General features: G+C 45.5%; 1 protein-coding gene across 1 annotated transcript in view; it reads right to left on the bottom strand.

Moving 5' to 3' along the window:
* The window catches only part of LOC126417831 (dnaJ homolog subfamily C member 8), an 80,472-nt gene extending 63,119 nt beyond the window's left edge, over positions 1-17,353 (bottom strand). The window contains exon 1 of the mRNA XM_050085148.1: positions 17,165-17,353. Coding sequence (XP_049941105.1) covers positions 17,165-17,257 — 93 coding nt within the window. The 5' untranslated portion in view covers positions 17,258-17,353. The remainder of the gene's footprint in view (positions 1-17,164) is intronic.
* Positions 17,354-17,597: the final 244 nt, after the last annotated feature.

The following is a 17,597-nucleotide window of genomic DNA, read 5'->3' as shown; positions in this document are numbered from 1 at the left end:
GCAAATGCTTCCAATGTGGTATGAAGGGGATCCATATATTTCGTATGCCCTCAAAGGGCTGACCCCATTCCAATAGATAGCACAGAAACCATGAAGGATCATTAAGTGAGTACCAGTGAAATGAGATTCCTGGAAAATGACAAGCTGCTGAGCAAAGGTAATAACAGACTGCAAAACTGTAAGGAGACAGTAGTATCCATTACAGTTCCACTGAATAAGCACGGAGTCAGTCTCCAAATGGAAAACGAACGTGCTGGAGCCAATCATGCCGCCGGGTCACCATGCATCACCAATGAGGATGGGATGACATCAATAAATAAGGGGTCAGATGCAGGTTGCAAGGGGGGAGGAGATAGCACCTCTGGCAGCATCGGGGAAGGGGGCACTTGTCCCCCCTCCTCTTTCGTAGGTTGAGGAGGACAGGGCACAGAGGGAGAGCATGCTTCTGCAAGATCAAGAACTGAAAGAGAGCAGGTGACCTTGGGATGCACAGACTGTGTGTCCTGTGGTCAAGTTGTGGTAGGGGGCCTCTGACATGAGAGGCCCCAGACAAGGGGTGCCAGGAGGAGCCCCATCACCAATGGACACTGAAGGAGGACTGGAGGGGGTGAGCGGCACCCCCAAGGGAAGGTGTGGGAGGGGGAGATCGGTGGGGGGGAGGGTGTAAGGAAGAGGGAGAAAGGATGTAAAAGATGCAATAGTAGAAGTCATCAGCACAGGTGAAATGTCATATTTCTGATGAGCCTCAGTGTAAGATAAATGATTAAGGGACTTATCCTCTTGTATCTTCCTTTCCTTCTTAAAGCTGGGCCATCTGGTGAGTGTGGAGAGTGACAGTCATGAGAAGTAACACAAACGGGACGTGGAACACAAGGGCTCCTCTCATGGAGTGGGTGTCCACATTCACCACATAGATGACAACATTTGTCTTTAACGCAAGAACCAAAAACACCTTATGGGTCTTGGGACATACAGCTTCACTCACAACGATAATACATAACCTTGACCTTCTCTGGGAGGCTATCTTCCTCAAATGCCAGAATGAAGGCACTGGTGTCAGTGTGACTGTCCCTACAACCTTTCTGAATACACCGAATAAAACAAATGCTCCATCATTTCAGATTGGCCTTGAGTTTCTCATCAGTTTTGAAGAGTGAGGTCCCTGTGAAAAATGACTTCTCGAACCATACTCAAAGACTAGTGGGGATTAATGGACACCAGGTAGTTGCCAAGATAATCACAAGCAAGAAGGGCTGCAAGTTCAGGCCGCAGTAGTAGTATTGATCAAAAATGAGCCTGACCACGTCTTACAGAGAGACTCCACTTTGCCAACCTTGTCATCAAAATTATCCAGCAAAAATTACAGTGTTGTTGTGGTGAACGTGTGCCTATCTGTCCTACAGCAGACCAGATATATGTGAATGTGTTTCATCCAAGCTGGCGAGCCTGGCACTCCTCCCCCTCCCAGGGTCTTGCCAGGGGAGGGAGAGGGGGAGGGAGTGGTGAAGAAGGGGCGGGGAGGTGGGAGGAGGGCCACATGGCCATAGGAAGCAGCATTAAATAATCTATTACCAACCAAAGGGACAGCCATAGAAGAATGGCCAGTCTTTTAGAGCTTGATATGTTTCGTATACAATGTGTCCGCCCTGATACCACCCACTCCGATGCTTCAGGATGACAAGCAACCACTCCTAGGCAAACATGAGCATGCAACAGCTTACGTATCAGAAGTGTGATCCCTGTGTTGACAGGGAACTCAGCCCAATGGATACATAACAGCCCCACGACACAGGCCATACGTGCTTGTAACCTAGCAGGGTGGGGGGACTACAGCAAGGAAAGGAAGAGAGGGGAGGTATCCACACCATAGATACTAGGGAGGGAGTTCTTCCTCAAATGGCTCACACTACATAGAGAAAATTTAGAATTGGAATACAGGAAGCCACGTAGGTAGCCAGGTCTACATAAGTAAGAACACCGAGAGAGGTACGAGGAAGGACAAGGAGGGAGGGAGGTAAGAGGAGAGACAGGGAGGGGGGGAGGGAGGAGCATGGGGAAGAAATGCAGCCTGGGAAGGAAGAATGGGCTGCAAGAGCTCAGGGCCCGTGTATGCCACGCACGAACTCATGAAAGAACCTTGAGCCCGGCAGGAGTATGGATGTAGATATAGATTCTCTATATACATACTTGAACTGACTAGCAGAGTAAGCAGCAATCTTTGGCATTTGTTGCACAGAAAGAGGAGACCACATATAGAACACCAGTGTGACCCATTTTTGAGTAATGTCTGGAATCCATACCACAGAGGATTAAAGGAAGACTTTGAAGCTATTCAGAGCTGGACCGTTAGATTTGACCGACACTTGGGTACTACAGATATGTTTCAAGAACTCAAATGGTAATCTCTGAAGTGATGACTCCATTCTGTTTGTGAAACACTATTGAGAAAATTTAGAGAACTGGCATTTTAAGCTGACTGCAGGGCATTTCTACTGCTGCCAACGTAGATTTCACGTGAGGACCACAAAGATAGGAAAAAGTAGGGCTCATACAGACATGTGTAGATAGTGTTTTTTCCCTCATTATCTGCAAGTCGAATGCGAAAGGAAATGTGTAGTAGTGGTTCATGGTATCCATCCCCAAGTACCATATGACAGCTTGTAGAGAATGTATCCACATGTAGATAACTGGCTGAATAAGTCAGTTCAAAGGTAAGAGGAAACCAACAGCATAGGACAATGTCTAAAAGCACTGCCCTGCTCAAACCAACCTTCAGGCTGAAAGCATTAACAGTCGAAACTTGAACATTCTATTCTTTTTCTACTTTAGAACACATTCCTTATTTCTTGTGAAAGATGTAACCACTCATTATTATTTTAGAGTTTATATCTATGTGAGCAGCTCAACTGTGAATTCCCATCCTTCTAGACATCCTCATGTCTTTCCACACAGATCTTGATTGCGCACGTATACAAAAACAAGATAAATAATGCTTATGTATGGCAGTGCAACTGTGGTGATTTCATCGAACAAAATCACACCTAACCACAGCACCTGACTGATGACAGGATGGTGCTTGCCACTGCAAAGTGTTTCACGGAGGAAATTTGTCCAACAGCTACTTCTGAACATTAATGACTTCAGAATTACGAATTCTGTCTGCAGATGTTACCGCAGGAGCCACGAACACTGACACCTATTATAAACTCATTTAAGTTACAAGTGAAACATGAGAAAACCTTGAGCAGGCTGGTCAGTGGCATGTGTGAAGGAACTGACTAGTGGACACTGCATTAATTACATTCCAAAAAAGATTTTACATCTGAATATCAATTCTTTATTTGGAATTATCATAAAGTTGAAATGAAGTCCTAAACAACATGGTCCTAAGTGCCCTTACTGAATATTAGCATGCGCAATTAAAACATAATGATGATGTATTTGGACTGACTAACTCTTAACACACTAAAATCTCATAGGTCTGATGGGGCATTACTGACTTAATTGTAGGAGTAATGCTCCCCAGGATGGACTGAACAAGAATTGAGGCAATGCACTTGTCAGCCCACATTTGTGAAGACAAATAGTATCTTCTGTTCCTGGTCAAACAGTACACCAACATAGTGAATTCGATGTAGGAAAAATTCTCATATGGCCACCTGTGGTAAAATCAGATTATCAAGAGGAGTGATACTGTCAAAATCCACACTAGAAGCAACTTTGCGTTTTGTACATCCGTATCTAGGGAGATCCTTGCTGTGTTTCAATTGCAGGATCACCATTGCCTCCAATTGTAGAGACATTGTTCATGTAGCCAGGTTTTAATGAAACAATCTATGGTTACATCTTTAGTGTCCTAATGAACATTTTAAAACTGTCAATACTACATTTGTACTGCTACAGAAGTTCCGATGTACATCAACAATCTTTTATTAGATGTTTAATTAAGAAAAATATTATTTCTGAGTTTATGATTTTTTAGAAAAAGAAATTACAGTAACAGGAGCAGGTGTTAATTTGAACTATAATATACTCAAAAAGGGAAAATCTTAGCTGTTGTAACTTAGTGTTTATAAAATTGCCCAAAGCTCTGAAAGGTTCCCACTGTATATTTCTTCTGCCCCTCCCACTTTGTGTGGTTGGTGTCCACAGCAGAGTGCTGTCCACAAAGTGACCAAGATTCCATGTATTTTGAAGTATCAGAATGAGTCAGCAGTGGGCCACTCAACTTTAGAAAAAATAGTGAAGAAATGGTTTTTGTTAACCAGGAATGATTAGATTCATCCGGGAACTTTTTCGTTTTCACGATTTCAACCAAAGTTCTCACATTGCCAAAAACATTCCCACAAAATGCTTTAATCTTATCTTATTTCTTCAACTGGAAGCAACCTGGAAGAGAGTTAACACTTGTTTACCCAGAGGTATGGTCTTTGATGTCTGAGTCAAGCATTTCTATCAGCTATATGTGCTGAATTGGCCAAAGCTGCATCTTCCCCACTGAGCGTCTTTTTTTCAATTGCTTGTAAAAAAAAGGTTGTAATAAAAATAAACACCATTAATGGGCAGGTCTTTACTTTTTTTATGAAGTTTGATTCCCCTATATCTTTTGTTGTTGACAAGATATCACAGACTGGTCAAAGTTCCCCAACTACATCTCTGAGAAATAAACTAATTAACACTCAAAGTTCTCTATTACTCTGGTCTTTTTTTTTTTTTTAGGGTACAGAAACGACTAGGGTCATACACACATGTCAGAACCATAGAAAACAAAGACAAAAAAGCAGTTGAAAGTGACTACACATTAAAATCGATGGAAGGAAAGACAGCGAAAAACTTACTTGGAAAAAGGTTCATAAAATACGCCACTGAGACACAGATGTTCTGAACTAAAGATTGAATGTCTCTTGCCATATTGCTACGACAGATTAAGAAGTGAAACGCAGTCAACAGCCTGCACATCATTCACTAAATGGCCGATAACTCAGACGGTAAACATAAACCGGAAAGTAAGTAGTTAAAAAAGGGCATTCAGTCAGAAAGTGGTGAACCATCAAAGGTTGAGGGGACTCACAAAGTGGTGGGGGAGCAACACTTAAATGGCAATGGCTAAAAAGACAGTGCCCAATATGCAACCCACCTAAAATGATCTACTCACAGTGAGAGGGCTGAGAAGAGGTTGTCCAAGCCGATGGAATAGGTTTGATTTCCCAGAGCTTGTTCCTATGAACAGTAGACCAGTGGTGATGCCAAAGTGACAGCACCTGCTGACAGACGGAAATGCAGAGAGGGACTGGAAGAACTAGTTGGCCGAGGTACCAGGACTACAGCCTTGGCAGCAGCATCATCAACAGCCTCTTTTCCTGTCAGACCAACATGACCAGGAACCCACTTAAACATCACAGTGACTCCATCAAGAATGAGCAAGTGACAACTTTACTGGACCCATTGTGTTAAGGGATGGACAGTGTACAGCACACAGAGGCTCTGAAGGGCACAGAAAGTCTGAGCAGATGACAATTGAAAAGCCCGTGTTTCTGGATGTACTGTGTGCCTGATACAGGGTGAAGAGTTCTGCTGTAAATAGTGAGCAGTGTTCTGGAAGCAGACACCGAAAAACATCAGTGCCAATGACAAAAGCACACCAGACACCAAAGTCAGTCAGAGCAATTGGGGTATGTAAAAGTACTATTGCGCAGGTCTTGAAACTTATATGGCGATAGAGCGAAGTTGGAGTAGTGTCCTTAGCAAGTGAATGAAGGACGAGGTGAACATGGGCCATTGTATGAGGCCAAGGTTGTGAAGGGTTCAAACACATTAGGAAAGTGGCAGTTAGCATGAAGTTAAGCTGCTGGAGTAAGAGCCGAAAACGAGCTCCACGAGGTAACAGAGAAGAGGGATGTGCCCCATACTGGCGACCAAAGGAGTCATCTAAGAAGGAGGCATAGAAAGGGTGCCCAGGCATGGCAGACGAACAGCTTGCATATCTGCTGAGGAGGAAGTCACGGCAGTATGGCAGTGGTAGTTCTGCAGCTTCTGCATACAGACTCTCAACCGGATAGTGTAAAAGGTGCTGGTGGCCAAATGGATGCCATGGTGGTGGATTGTATTGAGCGGCATTAAGATGGACAGACGTGCAATTGCATAAATTAACACCCATAGTCTAGTTTCGAGCGGACAAGGGACTGGTACAAATGGAGGAGGGTTGCCCGATCCACTTCCCAGGAAGTACCACTGAGGACATGTAGGATTGGTTGGTTGGTTGGTTGGTTTAAAGGTGGGAGAAGGGACCAAACTACGAGGTCATCAGTCCCTTGTTCCTAATAAAACAATGCCACAACAAGTGTGAGAATAAAATGGATGAAGCATATAACACAAAATGGAAAGAAAGGAAAAGCTACAAGAACGAAGGTAAGGCATTAAAAGGAACAAAAGACGACAAGAAAACAACAGACACACTAGAAACAGACTAGAGTAAAACACGAAAGCAGATTACAGTGGCTGGCCAACCACGAGTAAAAAGGGAAAGCCAGCCACTCTGCAACACATTGAAACCTCCACCCTAAAAGCACTAGGGTGGAGGACACAGAGGGACAAAGGACATGCACTAAAACCTACATAGAAGTATAAAACCCACTCTCACAGGTAAAACGTAAAACTAACGCTGCTGTGGAGGCACTGTCGCTCAACACCGAGGACAGTGTGCTGGGAAAGTTAAAAGTCTGCCACAGAGTGGCTAAAAGTGGGCAGTCCAGCAAGAGTTGTACGACTGTCATTTGGGAGGTGGGTCCTCGCGACGGAATAGGTAACCATGCGTTAGCCACGTATCGCCAATGCGGAGCCAGTAGAGAACAACTGATTCCCTGCAAGAGGCCTGAATGGAAGACTTCCACACATTCACAGTCTCCTTAATGACATGCAGTTTGTTGTGCGTACTGTTATGCCATTCCATCTCCCAAAGCCGGAAAACCCTGTGGTGTAAGACGAATGCAGGTCAGCTTCGGAGATGCCTATCTCCAGAAACAGTTTCCACGTTGCCTGTTTGGCCAGCAAGTTCATTGTTGGGGATTCCGAAGTGTCCTGGGATCCACACAAATACCACGGAACGGCGGGACTGTTCCAGGGCATAGATGGACTCCTGAATGGACTCTACCAGAGCGTGGCGAGGGTAGCACTGGTCGATAGCTTGTAGGCTGCTCAATGCGGATGTACTCAAGAGCACGAGATATAGCCGCCAGCACTGCAGTGAAAACACTGCAGCCAACTGGCAAGGAGTGCTGCTGAATACGTCCTCCATGAACATAATTGAAGCCTACGTGATCGTCAGCCATTGAGCTGTCGGTGTAAACCACTTCAGAGCCCCAGAACATGTCAAGAATCAAGAGGAAGTGACATCGGAATGCGGTGGGGTTAACAAAGTCCTTAGGGCCATGCAAAAGGTCCAGACGAAGCTGCGGCTGAGGTGTACACCGTGGAGGCGTACGTGAATGGACCCCAAGTAGAGGTGGTAAAAGGAAGGACTCCAGTTCGGAGAGAAGGGGCCACACGCGAACCGCAATCGTTAGCCCCGATCTGGGCTGCCAATGCGGGAGATGGACTGCCGCGGGCAGGAAACAGAGACGGTAATTCGGATGCTCAGGGAACTATGAATGTGTGCTGCATAACTGGAGAGCAGTCGCGCACGTCTGATCTGCAGTGGAGGGACAAGCCTCCACCAGTACGCTGGTCATCCTAAAAGCTCCTGTCACTAATTGAACCCCACAGTGGTGCACAGGGTCGAGTAAATGCAACGCTGAAGGTGCTGCCGAACCATAAACCACACTCTCCCGTAGTCAATTTAGGAATGGACAAGGGCTCTGTAGAGCTGTAGCAGCGTACTGCGATCTGCATCCCAATTGGTGTTGCTCAGGCAATGGAGTGCATTGAAGTGCTGCCAGCACTTCTGCTTAACCTGATGAAGACGAGGGAGCCAAGTCAATCGAGCATCAAAAACCAGTCCTAGGAATTGATATGTCTCCACTACAGTGAGTGTATCATCATTAAGGTAAAGTGCGGGTTCCAGATGAATGGCACGACACCTACAGAAGCGTATGACACACAACTTTGCGGCTGAAAATTGGAAGCTGTGGGCTAGAGCCCATGACTGTGCCTTGTGGATGGCTCCCTGGAGGCAGAGTTCAGCAACAACAGTACTGGAGCAGCAGTACGAAATGCAGAAGCCGTCTGCATACAGAGAAGGTGAGACGGAGGCCCGACAGTTGCTGCTAGACCGTTATTGGCCACTAAAAATAGAGAGGCACTCAATACAGAGCCCTGCAGGACTCCATTCTCCTGGATATGGATCGAACTACGGGAGTCACCAACTTGGCCACGGAAAGCACGGAGCGACAGGAAGTCTCGATAAAAATTGGGAGTGGTCCCTGGAGACACCACTTATACTATGTAGCAAGGATATGATGTGATGTCGCCAAGTCGTGTGGTATGCTTTATGCAAGTCAAAAAAGACGGCAATAAAGCGTTGCCGTCTGGAAAAGGCTGTTCGAATAGAGGACTCAATGGACACAAGACTATCAGTGGTAGAGCTACCCCAGCGGGAGCAACCCTGACATGGAGCCAGCAAGCCATGCGACTCCAGGACCCGACCCGACCCAACCGCCGACATACCATATGTTCCAGCAGCTTGCAAAGAATATTGGTGAGGCTGATAGGCCGACAGCTATCCACATCAAGCAGGTTTTTACCGGGTTCGAGCACCTGAGTGATGGTGCCCTCCCACCACTACGATGGAAAGACACCATCACACCAGATTCGGTTGAAGATGACGAGAAGTTGTTGCTTGTAATGACATGAGAGATGTTTAATCATGTGGCTGTGGATGCGATCAGGCCCAGGAACTGTGTCGGGGCAACGTGCAAGGGCACTGAGGAGCTAACTCTGTAAATGGGGCATTATAGGATTCACTGCAGCGTGTAGTGAATGAGAGGACGTTTGAGTGTGCGAAAGGATTGGGGGTAATTCTCCAACGCAGAGAATTGGGCAAAGTGCTCGGCAATCACGTTTGTGAAGGTACATAACTCGCTATTTATGGTAACACCGGGGACAGCTGTTGGGGCCTGGTACCCGAAAAGACATTTGATCTTTGCCCAGACGGGAAGGTGACGTGTGGCACCCAAAGGTGAAGACGTATCTCTCCCAACCCTCCTTCTTCCATTGTTTGATAAGGTAGCGAACATGGGCATGGAGCCGTTTAAAGACTATGAGGTGCTCCAGGGAAGGGTGTCGCTTATGCCGTTGTAGTGTTCGCCGACGCTCCTCAATTGCTTCAGAGACTTCCGGTGACCACCAAGGGACTGCCTTACGCTTTGGGCACCCTAAACAGTAAGGGATAGCGTTTTCTGCCACAGGAACAATTGTGCTAGTCACCTGCTGAACCATCACATCGATGTTACCATGTGGGGGAGATTGAGCGGTGACAGCAGAGGTGAAAGTTCCCCAGGCCACCTTGTTCAAAGCCCATCTGGGCAGGCATCCGTGTGCCTGACACTGGGGCAGTGATAGGTAGATGGGGAAGTCATCACTACCACACAGGTCGTCATGTGCTCTTCAGTGGATAGATGGGAGAAGTCCTGGGCTGCAAATTGATAAATCAATGGCCGAGTAAGTACCATGAGCCACACTGAAATGTGTGGCAGCCCCAGTATTTAAGAGGCAGAGGTAGAATTGCGACAGTAAAGTTTCAACATCTCTGCCCCTGGCAGTAAGCACAGTGCCACCCCACACGGAGTTATGGGCATTAAAATCTCCCAAAAGTAGGAAAGGTTTAGGGAGTTGATCAATCAGTCCAGCTAATGCATTCAGGGCTATTGCACCATCTGGAGGAAGACATACATTGCAAACAGTTATTTCCTGTGCCGTCCTTATTCTGTCAGCCACAGCTTCAAGAAGAGTTTGAAGGGGCACATGTTCACTACAGACCGAGTTTAGGACAAAGGCAAACTCCACCTGACACTTGATTATAGTCGCTATGGTTGCTGTAATATCCCTTATAGCCACGGAGGGCAGGGGTCCGCATTGCTGGGAACCAGGTTTCCTGGAGAACAATGCAGATAGCAGGTGTAAAGTTTAACAGTTGCATTAGCTAAGCCAGGCGGTAGAAAAAACCACCGCAATTCCACTGGAGGATGACATGAGAGTGTGAAGGCATGGAACATTCACTGAGGCAGTTTACGCCTCAGAGACACCTGCTGCCACCGATTTATTGCCTGAGCAGTCTATATCCATTGCGTCTGAGGGTCTGGCGAGATCTAGGTCCTCAGTGGACACCAAAATCTCCACATCCTCAGCCACAGAGCTTGTAGGTAGTAGTGGTGTGGAAGCCACCACTATTTTCTTATTCTTGGGGGTCTTCATATTCGATTTCTTGCGCTGTTCCTTGGGTTTCTCTAGCTGGGTGGGTTTCTTTGATTCAGTCTCCAGGACTGAGGACCGTGAAGCCCTACGACCAGCTGCTTTTGGTCTCTTCAGCCACTGGCGGGTGTCATCTTTCCCGCTAGAAGAAACCTGGGGAGGGAATGACCCAAGGGACCCCTTCCTAGCGAGAGAAGCTGAAGAAGACTGTTTCTCTGACTTAGAAGTGGAGACAGATGTCCCCGATGGTTGGGGGATGTTGCTCCTGAAGTAGGTGGTGCAGGAGCAACAGGGAGGGAAATGCCCCCATCATCAAGGGGGCAGGTGTAGTCTTCCCGGTCTGAAAGGTGACCTGGGTTGACAGAGCTGATGGTGCCAGAAGTGTTGTAGCGGCGGCGTACAACAATGTCATACGCACAGGATGCAGGCGTTCAAATTTCCTCTTAGCCTCAGTGTAGGTCAGTCTGTCCATGGTCTTGTACTCCATGATTTTCCTTTCTTTCTGGAGAATCCTGCAGTCAGCATTTAAAGCACCGGATCGGGGGAGGGATGCAGGGCTTTACATCACACTGGTAGACCATCAACTTGACCTTCTTGGGCAATTTATCAACCTCAAAGGCAAAGATGAAGGCACCGGTGGCAACCTGATTATCCTTCGGACCCCGGTGGATTTGCCGGACGAAATGTACACCTTGCCACTCTAAATTAGCATGCAGCGCATCGCTGGACTGCAAAAGAAGGTCTCTGTGAAATATGATACCCTGGATCATATTTAAGCTCTTATGGGGTGTGATGGTTACAGAAACATACCCCAGCTTGTCACAAGTAACTCCCATGACTGGGCAGAGGACGCTGTTTTGATCAAGACTGACCCAGATCTCAATTTGGACAAGCCCTCCACCTCCCCAAACTTGTCATCTAAATTCAACAAAAAACTGAGGCTTCATCGTCATGAAAGATTCCCCATCAGCTCTCGAACATACTGGGGCAAATAAGATCCACCGCCATCCTTAGCCTGGTGTTCCTCCCATGGTCTGGCCAGGGAGGGGAACGATTTGGGGTCGTACTTCTGTGTGTTGAATTGAACTCGTGATCACGTGTCATCCACCCTGATGCCACCCACTCCAACCAGAGGCCCTCCCCACGGGCGCCACCCAGCCGCAGCAAAGGCCAGCTGGCACGATGGCCATTGCTGGGAGTCCCGATGCCCCAGGGGGATGGGCATCTATCCCTTGGCATACGTGGGGAGTTAATGGTGCAGGCATCAGCAGAGCAATCCCTGTGTGGTCAGGAGGCTACAACCAACAGGGTACACGGCAGCCCCATCACAACAGACTGGCTACCGCGCTGGATATCAGGTGCAAGGAAGTCCATGGTCATCGTCAATGCAGAAATCAACATTGCACAGTGCCTGGTGGAAAACACAGCCAGGAAGGTGCCCTCGCCCAAGAGATGGAGAATGGGCAGGACTGCAATGTGACAACGAGCAAGTGGGCTGAAGATCTCAATGCATGATGGACACGATGCACCTTGTAAGGCGCCCTTGCCCAATTGGCTTGCTCTTTGTGAAAATTTTGAAGAATGGAAGTCAAACCCTACAGGGAATCATAACATAAACGCCGAAAAGTGTGAAACTCCTTTTAGTCACTTCGTACAACAGGCAGGAATACCGCAGGCCTATTGTAGCCCCCAGACCCGCAGAGGGGGAGGGGCAGACATGTAGGACACTGAGGGATTGCGTACAGCGGGTGGGCAGGTAAGACATGTGGGAGGACCAAGAAAGTTTCTGTTCATCGAAGCTCGGCAGGGAGGAGTAAAGCCACCAGTTGGCCTTACAAAGCTGCCATTTGGGTGTGTGTACGTAGGTTGGGTAGGAGTCAGCAAATGGATAGCACACGGGAAATGATCGTTCGAGTACATGTCAGAGAAAACGGATCACTCGAGACAATGGGCAAGCTGGGCATTGCAGAAGGATAAGTCCAAATAGGAATAGGTGTGTGTGTGTGTGTGTGTGTGTGTGTGTGTGTGTAAAAGGAACGTGGGTGCTCCCTTGTTAAGGCAGATGAGGTTAAGGTGATTGAGAAGGTCAACCAAGAGGGCCCATCTAAGACAGGGTCTGCAAGAACACACTAAGGAATGGTGTGCATTAAAGTCACCGAGTTGCAGAAAGGGGTCAGGGAGCTGTCCAATAATCTGGAGGAAGTCTGCCCTGATGATATCAAACGATGGAGGGATGGAAAAGGTCGAGTGAGGAAGGAAAATTCGGACTGCAACAGCTTGAAGCCGGGCAGTCAAGGAGATGGGTTGACTATGAATGTCATCCCGGATGAGCAGCATGACTCCCCCATGAGATGGAATGCTATCCTTGGGAGGAAGGAGGTGAAGGGGTGGGGAGTGTGAAGGGGGATTCAATGTAGACGGGGAAAAAACGTGAGAGGTCATAGCGGTTGTGAGGACACAATTTTGTTTCCTGGAGGCAGAGAACAAGCAGATGCAGCGACTGTAAGAGCAGCCGTAAGTCCTCTGTTGGGTCGAAGCCACCCGTGTTCCTCTGGAGGAGAGTCATGACAAGCAATGGGGAGGAGGGAAAAATGACGGGGTGTCACCTTGGCAGCTGCCGAGTGCTGCTTTTGAAGATTCACTACTACAGGGCACAGAGGCTGAAGAATCCTGCTCCATAAGATCTACAAAGGCATCGGCATTCTCCTTCTGTCGTTCTGCGAAGTCCAGTGCAGAGAAAAAGCTGGTGGTGCGCACCAGAGACACAGAGGTCAGCCGGGGGAAGGGTGTCACGTGTCACGGTCTAAGAGGATCTCCGAGCTGCCAAAGGAGAAGACCATTTGCCTTTGTTTGACTTCTTGGAGCCTTACCAGATAGCAGAGGAAGACATGTTTGTTGACTGGAGGGACACAGGAAGTCATCGCAGGAGTATTTCCTCTGTCTTTTCCACCTGTCAGTTGTGCAGCAGGTGACGTTACCCCATGAGGCGGAAGTTTGGTGGCTGTTGCACAGCTGGAGGAGGAGACGGGAATGCTACCGTGACACTGGATGGTTTTGCCACCATGGTGATGAATTTGAGGTCGCAGGTCTGCGTGGCCATGTCCTTCGTGGAGCGAGATGAAGCAAGTGCCAAATGGTAGAACACTGGGTTGCAACCAGCCAACAGCTTGCGAGTGATTGGGTAAGGCACTTTTACCTTCACCCGGGTCGCCTGGACAGCCTACTTACCAAGATACATGGAACAATCTTGAGACACACCAGCATGGTCAGCATTGCAGTTGATACAGCGAAGAGGAGGTGGCGAACAATCACCCTCATGAGTGTCCCTGCCACAGGTTACACATTTGGCCGAGTGTCAACAGGACTTTCCAGTGTCGTTGAAAAGAAGACACTGGTAGCAGCGAATCAGGTTCGGAATGTACGGTCTGACTGTGATAACTTCATAACCTGCTCTGATCTTTGATGGAAGTGCCAGTCAATCAAAAGTGAGAAAAAGGGTGCATGTGGCACTAAGGCTGCATCTACCTTTTTCACCACCTGATGGACTGCAATGACAGCTGATCAGATGTTTGGATTTCTGCCTCAGTCAGACCATTGAGCAGCATAGTGTAAATAGCACCATTTGAAGAATTCGGCATTCTGAGCCACGACATGAACAGCATAGATGTGGAGGAGCAAAGCTGCAAGCAGCTGTGCTTGGGAATCAAAAGTACTGTCCAAAAGAAAAGTTCCATTGTGTAAACTAGAGCAGGATTTCACAGGGCCAGCAACTGCATCAACACCATTCTGGATAACAAACAGATTTACTGTAGCAAACGTCTGACCATCTTCAGTATGTGAAACCATAAGGAACCATGGTACAGCTGGGAGTGTTTTTGACCTGTGAGCTTCATTCCATTTACATTTGGTAGACAAACAGTTTCTCTTTCCAACATTTTGAAAACAATTCTTTAATGTCATCCATAAAAATGATTTTCCCAGCCTTGTCTTGCTTGACATAAGAGTGGATGGATGAGTCTTGACTGTCATTGTTGATTTGCAGTAGTTTTAAGTAGTTGTAGAGCACCGAGTAATCTCTTAGAGATGCTGACAATACTGGAAGTGACAGTCAGACTGGGTAGCCAAATAGCTTCCTAGAAATGTTCTTTAACCCTACCACATTCAGCAATAAGTTGTATGATTGAGGCTACCCTACATGGTGGTGCCCCATTCATAATGGTTTGAGTATTTCGGTTTGCGCTCAAAGCCCGTCAAGGTTAAAGTATGCTGTTTGTACTCCAAGTAACTATTCTAAATGTCTGGGAGGATGTAATTAGTATATTCAAGATGGGATAGTTGCCTTAGGTTATCTTTGTTAGACCATGGATCAGTCTGATTCAGAAGAACAAGAATTTCAAACATATCTTTCATAAATCTTCATTCGTGGGACACTTCTTAGCAACAGATGACATTTCATTCTCATAGGTATTTTTCTTGGCTGTGACATATTTGGGCCTTTCAGATTTAGATTCTTCAAACACACACTGGCTTTCTCCAATAGGATATCAAATGCAGCTGCAGTCTTAAGATTTAAAAGACCTGCATTTAAAATGATACTCCGGCTGCATTAAAACCTGGATTCAGTGTAGAGATCTGGCCGATTTTTTGCATAGTCCAAACACTTCAATAATGAGTGTAAAATAAAAAATCAGTTTCATATTTTTGAGCCACTTTATGTAGTCTCAAATGACTGACCGTCTCATCTCTGAGCTCTATGTATTCAAAACTTGGATCACAATCCAAAGTCTTCCCACAAAATTCAAAGATTTTGTCCTAAAAACCCATAAAGTCAGACACCCTGGTATCTGCTACTGAACTGTCAGATTTGGTTTACATCAATGCCAGATGATAGCAAATTATCTGTATACACTTCCTTTTTGAAGCTTTCAGAATCATATGAGAGATCTTTCAAGTTACCAAAACACCACATTTATTTACTGTTGCTTATCTTTATTCATCCTGGGATTATCTAACAAAAAATAACACGCATTATGAAGCTAGTACAGTTGGCCACCCATGAGCTTAAGGAACCATCTTGGCATTGGCCTCATGATCTAGCAAAACTGTGAAAACCCAAATCAGAATGGCCAGACAGAGGAGCATCAGCATCTTAACAGCAGCACTGCTTCATTTGTATGTCCCTCCTGTACAATGTTCCTTAAATTACTATTTGTTCCAGATAACTTTTTACATTAAACAATTTCATTCTTCATTACCACACATACTACAGACACCTGCTGAAGACTTCTGGGCCGTGAAGACACTGCTGTGTCCTTCCATGAACTCCATACTCTATTAACACCACAGCGCATCACAGCTTCTCGAAATCTTATGTAGTGCAAGAACCATACGATTACTGCTGTCAATGTAATAGTTCTTCGCTTGGTCTTTAAGTACATATTAAGGATAAACCGACACTACAGATACCAATTGTCAGTTCTGACCCCTGATAAGCTGAGCCCAAATATACAACACAAACATGATTTCATGATGGTAACCTGCAACCTTAAAAAATATCAAGGTGCAAAAATAAAACCTACAAGTAAAAAATTGCAAAAATTCTTTATAATAAAATACTGAAGCTAACACGACTACTGCATGAAAGTGAAGGTACTGGTTGGGGACAAACTAAAATCTAACAATATGAATACGAAAACAGGCAAATTGAAACGACAGAAATAGAGTATCATGAAAAATTGACACTCAAATCCCAAAAGAAATTCCACAATGCATCTAGAGAAAAAAAGTCATGCAAACTAACAGAACAGGGTACCAGCAACCACAATTGTGCTATGTGGCTCAACTCGAGAGACAAAAAAATTCTAAAACTTCTACAAACTATCAACAAGCCAAACCAAGACAGCAAAAACTCATGAAAACTAACTAAAGGCAGTATCAACTTCAAATGACCTGTCCACAGTAGAACAGAGAAACTTGCTCATATAATGAGCATCAATAACAATCTCACCAATGAAAATAAAATAACCTCCACCATACCTACACACAATCCAATGCAATTACTAACAACACAAGCAAAACATTCATAAAAATTTACACCCCCACCAATTTCAATATACAAGGACCACACAATTATGTACACAAGCACACACCATACACATTACTAAAAAAAAAAAAAAAACAAATTTACCAACCAAACAGCAGACAAATTTAGCAATACAAAAAAATGTTTCAACACAATCCCGAAAATCAAGCCTAGATTTCCCAAGCCATGAACACTTCCAGACAGAACACCATGCGTTGTCCTGCCGACAATACCACATATACTAGTCGCTGGACAGAGATTCAGCAACTTTGGCCAACTTCACAGTTTCCCCACAAACATAATTTGTCACTCACTTGATAATTAAAACAAAACTCTATTTTAGTTACAAAGTTTTTAGTTTTTTCTGTTTGTGCCCGAAATCCGTGTGTTATATACTACGTGACCAAGATCCGTTTACAACCAATGCGAACGTCATTCAGTAACAATGGTACACTTAATCTAAAATTTGACACCCTAGAAAATCATCATATAACAAAATATATCCTCACAAAGTCCTGTTGTTGTCTCTCATTGCCTCAATACTGTGTGGATATAGCAAAATTCCACGCAACTTTTTTTTCTAAACTTATACATATACTAGTTCATTACGGATACTTGTCCCTATGCACTCCTGTTTCACAACCAACAACGTAAACAGTAAATCACACAACTACGTACCTCAGTATAAAATTCATTAAAAGCTACTTCTTTGTGGATTCCCAAACCGTCGCCGCCAGGAGCAGCGTTTAACCTCGGCCCACTAGAAGCCATTTCACTTAGTTTCTAGTAGAATATTTCCATCACATACGAAACATAAATGGAGGGACACCATTCCACAGTTGAAAGTTGCCAAAGATATTAATATCAAACTTCGGGGTCTGTAGCAGAGATTACTAAAGCAAAACAAAGTTCGTCGCTAATTTAAGAAAGATATTAGTATCAAACATCCTCGTCTGTAGAAGAGATTACTAAAGCAAAACAAAGTTTGTCGCCAATTTAAGAATTATTATATTATTTTCACTTAAGCGATCGATTCCATTTATAAATGGCCAATGTACTTTGACACATCGATTGGCTTGCCTCTATGCCCATAATTTTGTCATTCTGTTTT

The sequence above is a fragment of the Schistocerca serialis genome, chromosome 1 (assembly GCF_023864345.2).
Source record: "Schistocerca serialis cubense isolate TAMUIC-IGC-003099 chromosome 1, iqSchSeri2.2, whole genome shotgun sequence".
NCBI classification, from domain to species: domain Eukaryota; kingdom Metazoa; phylum Arthropoda; class Insecta; order Orthoptera; family Acrididae; genus Schistocerca; species Schistocerca serialis.
This window is presented reverse-complemented; position numbering and strand designations above follow the sequence as displayed.